Source organism: Anarrhichthys ocellatus, unplaced genomic scaffold (genome assembly GCF_004355925.1).
Source record: "Anarrhichthys ocellatus isolate YVR2014 unplaced genomic scaffold, GSC_Weel_1.0 scaffold55, whole genome shotgun sequence".
Taxonomy (NCBI): Eukaryota; Metazoa; Chordata; class Actinopteri; order Perciformes; family Anarhichadidae; genus Anarrhichthys; species Anarrhichthys ocellatus.
The window spans coordinates 486,100-497,192 of record NW_022280085.1 but is presented as its reverse complement, the minus strand read 5'-3'; the positions used below and the strand labels follow the sequence as shown (position 1 = coordinate 497,192).

Here is an 11,093-nt window from a genome sequence, read left to right as displayed (position 1 = left end):
CACACACACACACACACACACACACACACACACACACACACACACACCTTTGCACTTGCTCAAACAACTCTTACATCTCATTACCTCAAAGAAATATGTGACTCGACTCAGGTCTCAATGTCACATCATGTCTCCAGGGAACAACGGCAGTTTCCAATAAAACACGTCCTATATTTCATTTTGGGGGATGCCACGGTAAAAAGGGATTAGAAGGGAAACGGCAGCGGAGTTTAGCGTTTGTTTTTCCACGCTTACAGCTTCACTTACCTGAAGTTACCTTTCCTTAACATTGTTTACTTCAGCCTAACACAATCAGAGGCAATGCCCCTTTAGTCGGAGGTGTTATCCGTGTTGTCACAAACGGTATTGGCCTTCAAGAGACTAATCATCAGCTGTTTCTCACAGCAACGAAGAACCGGCAAGCAAAGAGTGTTCAATGCACTTCACACTTTCAACATGTTTACAGGAAACACATCTGGGTTCTTCCTTTAATTCTAGCTGGAGCTGATCTTCAGTGCCTTTGACAACACGTCTCTAAAATGTCCTTCAATGTGTAAGCTTTGATTAAATTATGAATTATTAAAGACTTCATTTAAGAGAACAGGCATCTTCATTAGGGATGAGCAACTTGTTTACTGCTATTGATGTTTAAAGTCATCATAAAGAGAGAGAGAAAGAAAGGGAGCGAGAGAGAGGGAGGGAGAGAGAGAGGGAGTGAAAGAGATAGAGGGAGTGAGAGAGGGAGAGAGAGAGAGAGGGAGAGAGAGAGAGGGAGAGCAAGAGAGGGAGAGAGGGAGTGAAAGAGAGAGAGAGAGGGAGAGCAAGAGAGGGAGAGCAAGAGAGAGTGAAAGAGAGAGGGAGAGCAAGAGAGGGAGTGAAAGAGAGAGAGAGAGGGAGAGCAAGAGAGGGAGAGAGGGAGTGAGAGAGGGAGAGCGAGGGAGAGTGAAAGAGAGAGAGAGGGAGAGAGAGGGAGAGAGAAAGAGAGGGAGAGAGAGAGAGGGAGAGACAGAGGGAGGGAGAGAGGGAGGGAGAGACAGAGGGAGGGAGAGAGGGAGGGAGAGCGAGACTGAAGTTAAACTGGAATGTAACTTTATCTACTTTTTTAGTGTGATATCATTTTGTAAGTTAACAAAATGATAAAAACGATTTTTCTCCATAAACTCAATTTTGTTTGCTTTATTAAATAAATGCCATGCAGTCAGCTTGATTTAGTCTCTTGAATATCACTTTGATGCATTTATTAAAGCCAGGTGACAAATTCTGGAAACAAATAACTTTAAAGTCAGCTGGGAACCTATTTCAACACACAAATCTCCAAAGTGGCAGCGCTTCCATCAGCGCCGTCGCTTTGTGTCGTAAACAGCATCCCGACATCATCGCTCGCTGTCTGGTACGGGAGTTCAGACTGTCACACCAAAATAATTACCAACAACTCCGTTGAGTGGCAATAATGAAGAATCTGGTAAAGATGGGGGACTCCCTTTGGAAAACCTTTCATTTTCTGACGGTCTGCCCTGCGTAGCAGAAGCTGCATGCCGTACATCTTTTCGTCTGATGTCGGAGAATCTGACCCGATGAGAGGCATTAAGAAAAATATACCATCACCTGCTTCTGTAGGTCTGTTTCATAACCAGTTGAAACATTCTTGTAGTAACTCTGAATAACAATTATATCATCCATTTCAACCGGTCAGTCAGGTTTTTACAGGAGTTTAAATGGCACTTCATGTAGCTCTGTGAGTGTGTGTGTGAGTGTGCGTGTGTGTGTTTCCATACCATGCTGACAGGAGCCAGGGTCTGACTGAAAAAGCAGACACATACTGAGTTTCTGTAGAAACTCACAGCAGGATATATTCAGGTATGGGTGCCTGAAAGAATTGGAAAGAGGGAGAAATACACAATCAGAGAAAAGACACTAAAATACGTAGAAAAACAAAGAGAGAGAGAGCAGGAAAACGGCAGCAATAAGGGAAGAGTGAGGACACCTGAGACAAACTGAGCACCGATCCTCCACACGTCAAACCCGTGAGGAGAGAACAGTGAGACACAGGATGCGCCTTCACGCACTCTTTTCAAATATGAAACAGAAACGCGGCACGGTTCAGTTTCATTACAGCTCAGAGCAGGGGGGCCTCGAGCCGAGAGAGTCGACCGTGTTGATGACCACACTGACGCCCACAAAAGCACATATGCTTACATACGCAATCTAAACACACACACTCACACACTCACACTCTCACACACACACACTCACACACACGCGCACACACACACACACACACACACACACACACACACACACACACACACAGAGCAGGCTTTGAAGCTGCAGATCTGTTGCTCTGAGACCGACACACTGCTGGTAGATGGAGTGACTCAAAAATGAGGGATGCCTCAGTGGAATTATCTGTCTGTAGTTCAATGTGCACCAACAGGGAATGACAATAAGAACTCAACTTTAAAAGCCACCACGGTTCAACACGCACACACACACACAGCTACACTTTTTAATTGGTGTGTAGCTGTGTGAGTGTGTCTTCGGGTTATCCTGTTACACTTTACCTGTTCCCCGCACAGAGGAGCCCTTTGTGTTCCAGAGGCAGCCTGTAGAAACCAGAGGACGCTGGAGGGAAGAGGAGGTGAAGAGCGGAACAAAGGAGGAGACAGTAAGAAGGGATGGTAATAAAATCACTATTAATACAACTCTTTTTAAAACAAAAGTCGTGCAGTACAGAGACGGCTGTCAATATTGTGCCAGAAATCCGCCACATGATGATCCCCAAACCTTCACATTTTAATCCAACATTGGTTTGTAAGCTACACCCCCACACACACGATGTTATTAAAATACTCTGAGGGATCAGGGGGGGGGGGGCTCATTTGGCCACATTGGAGGTAATGAGACATCAGTCCTATTTTAATTCTATGGAGGAAAAAAAAAAAGCTGTATTGTAAAGCTGTACTTAATGTCTCGGCCGTGTCAGTGGTGCAGTGAGAGAGAGAGCGAGAGAGAGTACCTCTCACTTATCAGAGGGAATTTTATATTTCATGAAGCGCCCAACTCCCTCTCTGGTGGACCTGTGCCAGGGTACTGCTCCGCCACATCAGCAGAAAACTTCCGTTCTGCTTTGTTAACCGCTCTCAGCGTAAATATAAAGCTCAGATTTCTGTTTAATGCCCCCGCACTGGCTTGAAATGATGCCCGAGGCGACGCGTTTCCTGTCAATAATCGAGGCTCATCGTGTTGACTGCCAGCTTTGGACAGATTGCTCCGTTTCCCCCCTCAGTGATATAAAAGTCCAATAAGTCAACAGCCGGGCAGTTAGTCCCATCTTTGACGAGAGCAGAATCAACTGTTAGTTGGGCTTTAACAATAAAAGCTGCTATTAAGGTTTTCAACTGAAGCTTCAAATGCCCCCCCCCTGCTATTAATAAGAATAAATAGACTTCTTGTTACTTTGGTTGTATTAATGTCATGCTTGGTGCCTCTCTTTGTGTGCAGCAAGCGGGAGAGCAAACCGCTTTGTGGGCGTTGTTTTTGAAAAGCTAAGAACCAACAGATATGGATCGAGGCTGAATATTTTGTTGGATAAAAACATGTTCACATCGATCATTTTAAAACAATTTTGACTCAATTTGAATCTCCACGTTATGAATGCTGCTATGACGCTTCAAACTATTTGGTCAAGCCCTATACTGACAAAAATACAAAATAACAAAACACTGATTTTAGTTTAGTGAACATTACCATCAGAGGAGAACTAACTCTGTTATGTGTTAATGAAATTTAAAAAAAGCTCATTTATTTTTTGCTGTTTGTATGATTAGCTGGGAACTGAGATTAATAGTATATATTGCTACAGCTCATTTAGTTAAGTTAGACACTAAATGCATTTAAATAAATGCACCATAAGCAAGGTACTTAATTAACAAATCTGCGAATGTGCGAAGCTGGCAGCAACGAGACATAAAAGGCAGGGCTAATTTAAAACATGAGCTGTGAGCTCACCCTGTACATCTCAGTTCCTCATGTCATAAATCTTTAGAATCAGTTTAGCAGAACTTTATCTTCACATTTCATGACTTTTTCTGTTGTAGCTCGTCAGCAACGAGTTCATATCTTCTTTCTCACATGCAGTCGATATGATATTACAGGGATCGTCAGTCTGAACTTACAGATAACGGAGAGTAGATTTGTCTGTTACTGCATTAGTCAAAGCCGACCATTTTAGGCAGAATAATCATAAGATGGTAGAGCATCAGGATTGCCACACCCATCCTGGCAACATGCCAGTGTGCGGCCATGTAAAGACAGAACGTGTGACACAGATCAGATCACGGGACACCTTGTGTGATGTTCACTTAAGGTTACAGCGTTCAGCGACTCACCGAGCTTATTTGCAAAGACGGGCATGAAGGACGGAAGCAGGGTGAACTGGGAGAATAGGATGGAGTAGAAGTGCTGCAGTATCTGAGCGTTGGGTGTATGCTCACACACCCTCTACACACACACACACACACACACACACACTCACACACATATAGAAACAGGAAATCAGAGACAAATGACCTAAACACAAACTGTGAACAATTTCTTCTTGTCTGATCGATTTTTTAGCCCGAATAGAACTAACTTTAGAAAAATACAACATAATAAAACAATTACTTTGCACAACAGAACAAGAGGTACTGATCGATCGGCTCAAATGTCCATTTGTGCACAAAACTAATGAAGACAGAGGCTGTGAGGCTGCGCTTATTAACAGAGGTATTTAGAGAAGCCAGACAGAGCGATGTAATCATTGTCATCTATTTCTCACAAAAGAGATGTGGCAAATTGCAAGATCAAGTGTGCGTGTGTGAGAGAGATATAAAGTTAAGATGAGAGGATAGTGAATCCGATGTGTGTGTGTGTGTGTGCGTGCTTTCAGATCTCACAATGATGGTGGGTATCCAGACGGAGTCGCAGCAGCGCAGCAGACATTGACAAAGAGACTCCAGTGAGTCCTGAGCATGGCTGTGTTTCGATGGAGCTGTGAACGTGTTCTCCTTCAGAACGGGCTCTGATGAACACTCCACGGCCAACCTTGGACACACACACACACACACATTAACACCAACACAGCCACTCACATACATACAAAAATAGCAACGCACTGGTAAATTCCCTCATCTGCATTTCAACTAAAACACTCTGCGGGTTGGCTGAACATATTAATTTACATGAGTCACACACATATTCAACAATATTCACATCTGACATATGATAAAGTAGCACTTGATTCAATACAATACTCAAGTGTTTAAACAAGTGTATTCACTCTCACTGTTCCAGTGATGCCATTGAGCTCTGTGAACATGTGACTGGACACTGTGCTGACCTGCAGGCAGCCTGAAAACAGACCAGGGACTGGAGCAGAAACCCCTCGGACCTGGAAGCCTGGCTGTTAGGGTCTGACTTCTTCAGACTCCTCTGGAGGATACAAGAGGAAGATGGGGAGAAACAAGAAGACACAGGATGAGAGACGAGAGGAGATGTGGAGCAAATTTGATCAAATCATGTCAGATCACAACATATTTCCTCATGGGAATCACTTAAGTTAGTATTTAAAACAATAAAACTTTTCCATTAAAGCAGACTTTGAAATCCTTCCTCCTACGGATGTCCCGATCCGAGTAATGTAATCTACCGATCTGATACTTCTATTTTAATAGATAATACAGTTGCACAATTCAAGTACATTCAAATTATTTAAATCAGTCTAATGTATATGCTTGAGAAATGAGTAGCTCTGCAATGCATTGGAAAAACAATGACTGCATCCAGGCTGCTCCTTTATGCTTTCTTCATGAAATGAAGGAAGCCAAACTATTTTTAAATGGCTCTCGACAATTCCACTCAGTGCAGCCTTGATCTAAAACTAGAACACTCAAAATGAGTAATACAATCTCAATTCCACTTTGTTGTGGTGCAATAGCTCAGCTTTAACATTCACAGTCACAACAAATAAATATCACAATTACGCTTTAACGCAGCATTATCGTAAAACTACTAAAAATAAACAGAACTCTCAACGACACTTAAAAGTGGCGTCGCAGCTTAACTTGAACACTAAATCTCAAAATAACTAAATCTCAAGGCTCTCTTTTGTTCTTAAAGTGCTTTTATTGGAGCTTTTCTCTCTCTCTCATTCCACTCTACTCTTACTCCCGCCGAGGTTCGTTTTAAGAGAAAATCATCATCTCTGCCAAGTTCCCCTTCTCATCAAGGACGTTTGAGACGGCACCAAAGAGTCTCAGGCTGTCCACACTTGTGCAGGGGCACGGAGAGACTCGGCTGCAGCAGCAACCAGTGAGGGGAATTGTGCAGCACTTGCCCTCGAGTACTGTAGTGCAGTGATTCTCAACTGGTGGGTCGCGACCCAAAAAAAAAAAAAAAAAAAGTGATTTTATTTTGAAGGGCATTTTTTATGCAGCGGAATTATTCCAGCATTTACGGCACTTGTTCAGCGGTGCAGGAAAAACACCGACCAATGCGTTGTGAATCACATCACGTGATGCAGCTCATCCAATCAAATATGGGTATTCTGACAAGTTTCCTGACTCGGTGAGATGTTCACACACCGTGACACAAGAGGGAGAGACGAGGATAGAGACAGCAGAGCAGGACTATTGACTTGTGAAAGTCAAATCGCAGGATGATTTCCAAAAGAGAAAAATGTCCAGAAAGACCAGAGTCATTAGACTCTGACTGGACAGACTCATAGAGGTGAATTCTTCCAACACTAAATTCTCTTTTTAGAAGATGAGTAAATATAATAGTGTGGCTTTTTCACTTCATCCTGAATGAACTGAATTTAAAGCTGCAGATCAATTCAATGAAAATATTTTTTCTAAAATGAATTTTGTTACATAATTTATTTTTTAATCCAGCCATTATTTTACTTGAAATGAAAAGAACATTTATTCATGTATTTCTATGTATTATTTATAATCCATCCAGTTAAATTTGAAAAATGAGAATAATATTTGTTAAAATATAATTGATGTGTACTTTCTTTATTTGATTTGACAGTTGTTTACTACACAGAGACGTTACTGCTACTAGACCTCTTGAATATAGACCCAAATTATATATATAATTTGGGTCGTGGGTCCCGGCTTGTCATTAAGGGGTGATGGTGGGTCCCGCAGCCAGACCAGTTGAGAACCACTGCTGTAGTGGACTGTCTGACCGTGGGATGGTTTGTTTCTGAACAACCACTGATGAGGTGCTCACAGACCCCGGCCTCTATCTCCTCTAAGATCTCATTAAAAACTCTGCCAAGGCTGCTGCTTGCTGTGTGTTGACATGGTGCCTTTTTCACAGGCTGTGCCTCTGACATTTCCCTGGAAGCCCTCCTTACAGCATTGAACGCAGCTCTGCAGCTCTGCTATGCTACCATGCTTACACTGTAGACATTACAAGTGCCTGTTGGACTGCTTGTGTTTTTCAATTTGAAATATTTACACGATGCTCTGAACCGTCTCTGATTTGAGTCCCGTCCTGCCACAAACTCTGCTCTCCGTTTAAAAAAAGATTGATAGGCGTCCCTAATTACACACATTAATTAATACATTTATTCTTTTAATTTGGGACATGATCACATGCCAACCAGGCATATCTTGCTGACAGTTGCGTCACTGTCTGTTACACGCGTAATGATCCAGTCTGAGACAGAAAGCTGCAATGAGTAACAGCTATGAAGAAGAAGAAAAAACAACAGAAAAGGACATTCAGAGTTTCACGGAAGAAGTAAATTCCTCTTGATATAACCTCTCAATCACAGATGTACTGTGTGACAGGTTGCTAGATAGCATCAAACGCTCATGTGTCAGTTGTGATAACCACCAAAAAAATACTCTCTGGAGAATCACCACAAGACAAAGTCTCAGACAGACGGCACAGACACTTCTCTTCACTACCAGTTCTTGAATTGTTTATGCTTATTTGATACAAAGACGTGACGAAAAACTAACTCACAGAGCTCCGACGATGAGCAGGAGAGGGTAGGGGCAGCTCTGAGAATCTGTTAGTGATGGCCTCGATCAACCCCTCTATCTTCCCGTACTGGACTGGTCTGGACTGGTGGTTCAGTCTAGAGAATTCAGAGTGACAGCAGTTTATACCACGGAGTTTTAAGCAGGTGGGGGGTGGTGAAGGGAAGATACAGTCTGTGGAGGAGAGGGACATAATGTGAATCTCTGGGTAAGTGTGTCTGTAACTCATGGCATGGGCAAAGCTTACAAAACACCTACATCAATATATAACTACGAGTAAACCTTCACGTCTCTGAATGTGTATTTACTATTTCCCTGTGGCATTGTGTGGGTGCACGTGCGTACACGTGTGTGTGTACCGTGTGTGCGTGTTCATCCGTTGACTCAGTAAGTGACTGTGTGAGTAACCGACTTTTGTAAGTCCAATATAGAAAATGTCTGGCAGGACAATTTTTTACTGACAAACAACCATAACTTTGTCAATCTCAAGACGAAGAGTCCTCGACAGTGTGACTGTGTTCGTGTCTACCTGAACAGGGCTGATGCGGCGTTGGCAGCCTGTGTGGCTACCAGCAGGCAGGAGGAGGAGACTCCACCCAACACAGCCTCCGAAACCGCCTCGAAACCTGAACCACTGGGGAAGAGGCGCTCGCTCGGGGGCTGCCTGTTCACAGAGGAATAAGTGCCATTATTAAATGTAGCCTTGAAGCTAGAGGGACAGTTTCCTGGACTACACGGGGACATGGCCCTCTATTAGGGCTGCACGATGTGTTGTTTCACCAGCGACATTGCAATAAATGCACATGTGCAACAGTTACATGGCAGGACACAATAACTCAAACATGTCATTCTATAACATTTTTTGCTGTTTTATAAAAGTTGCACGGTTCTCCTTTTTTGTGACTGACCCAGTGTTTCCAGGTAATTACCCATCGTCTCAGTAGGCCCGCCACAGCTTCATAATGAACCGAGTAACCGCTTGGTGTGTGAAAAAAATAAAAATATTACAATGTCAGCTTTTTCCAATATCATGCAGCGCAAGCATCTACGATAAATTCTACAGGAATCACTGTTGTAAGCAAATAATCAATTAATCGAGGCAACTACCCAATGATATGAAACTGTGTGGATCCTAAAGGAGTCAGTGAGACTTTTCAGCGGCCTTTCATAGTGTTATGCTTATTTTTGACATTTGGGCCCATCAAACATATGACAGTCTGTTCTCCAGCCTGATCTATCCGTCATTCTATAGGCTCGCTGTGCCAATAACAGCAGTGACTGTCGCAGTGAACTCGCCCTCCCTCCGTCTCACCACCGTACACACAGACACGTGTTTTCTCTCTTTCAGGGCAGGGACACATAATAAACAAATAGCGCTGACCTATAGGCGTTACAAAGATCACCAGAGTATGTCTGTGGTCTATGACGGAGCACCACGCCAGCTGTGTGACCGGCTCCCTGTTGCCACAACAGCAGTCACACAGAACATCCTAAATAACACATCAATGCACATAAAGGCGCACACAAACATACACACACACACACACACACTTATCGATAGATGCAGACAGACACAAAAACAGCTACAAACGAAGCTCTCACACACACACACGCACATGGCCCTCACTCTCACTCTCTCTCTCTCTCTCACACAGACACACACACACACACACACACACACACACACACACACACACACACACTTTAGCATGTTCAGCTTTTAAGCGCTCTGGTCTGGCTTCTTGTTTTACTGTTCCTCTCAGCGTAAAGGACAAATTTCCCTTGCCATTTGAAGTCTCTTATCCTCTGTATCATTGCCATGTGACGAGGCGAACATTCAATTAAAATTGTGTCAACCTTGCAGAAATATGACAGCGTTTTTTACTGGCTCGTGATATATTTTCATCTGTGAGCAAGCAGACACTTAATTCAAATATAATTAAACTTTCCAGTGCACCATATTTAACACGTTTTGCAGGAGGTCGCTGCTCTGCGTTGATGCAGCTAAAGTTGTTCAGTTTATGAACAAACGTGCGGCGCTGTAGAACATCATTTGTAAAGTTGTGTTGTTTTGGTGCAAAAGCTTCAAAACTACTAGCTTCATTGTAACTGCAGTTATGAAGTAAAAATTCCTCAAATGCCACAAAATGGAAAATAGAAAGAAGAGGAATGACATACATCAGAATCAGAATGTAATTATATTACAAAATATGATCAACTGGCAAGTTTTACAAAGTGAAATAGATTCCAGGCAATCAGACTCCATCTCATTGTTTTATAATTATGTCAAATTAATACATCTTTCTTTAGAGTTTAGTGGGCTGCTATGGTATAAAGCAGGGGTTCTTAACCTTTTTGACCTCGGGGCCCAACTTTTCAAGCACAAAGTGTCCCGGGGCCCATTGAAATATTAACACTGTATTAGTTTAACTAATTGATGTCACTCTTGGTTTGATTTGTATTCAATAACTATATTAAATCCACTTACAGTTTAACAAGCAAAACCCTTGTCAAATAAATGAGATGATACAATGTGATGATCACAAAGACATTGATTTATCATGTGTATGTAAACCTGCATACACAACAAGAAGCCCAACAGGCTTTCCCACGAGCGTTGGATGTTTCGTCGTCGCTAAGTGTCACTTTATTTTTGAAGGCTTCAAATAAAACCAAATAAAATGTGTCTGGAGCCGCAAAAGCTATTTGATATCACAGCTTATAAAGTGTTATATTATAATTACAAAAACTATAGTTTGTTGTATTTATGAAAATATAGAACAAGAATAAAGACAATTCTTGACATTTTTTTGCAATTTTACCTGTTATAACAATATCAAACTCTTATGAAGTGGAGAGTTTTCTGCAGCAGCTGAGGAATCGCTCTTTTTTGCTCATCTCCAGCTTTTCAGCACATGCTGTGTGCTTGTTCTGGAAGCACACAGTAAGTCAGCATCGTTGGCAGTGAAAGCAAATGAAGACGTCCACACAGAGTCAAACTCTATTTTCCTCCGTGACTTTTCTTTTTTGGATTTATCCATTGATAGTTTACTG

At 42.4% G+C, this 11,093-nt stretch overlaps 1 protein-coding gene across 1 annotated transcript in view; it reads right to left on the bottom strand.

Annotated features, from left to right (window-relative positions):
• mei1 (meiotic double-stranded break formation protein 1) overlaps positions 1-11,093 on the bottom strand; it is a 48,266-nt gene that overhangs the window by 23,624 nt on the left and 13,549 nt on the right. The window contains exons 11-17 of the mRNA XM_031871050.1: positions 8,569-8,703; positions 8,023-8,137; positions 5,381-5,472; positions 4,938-5,085; positions 4,389-4,500; positions 2,562-2,622; positions 1,776-1,867 (exon numbers count right to left, since the gene is read on the bottom strand). Coding sequence (XP_031726910.1) covers positions 1,776-1,867; positions 2,562-2,622; positions 4,389-4,500; positions 4,938-5,085; positions 5,381-5,472; positions 8,023-8,137; positions 8,569-8,703 — 755 coding nt within the window. The remainder of the gene's footprint in view (positions 1-1,775; positions 1,868-2,561; positions 2,623-4,388; positions 4,501-4,937; positions 5,086-5,380; positions 5,473-8,022; positions 8,138-8,568; positions 8,704-11,093) is intronic.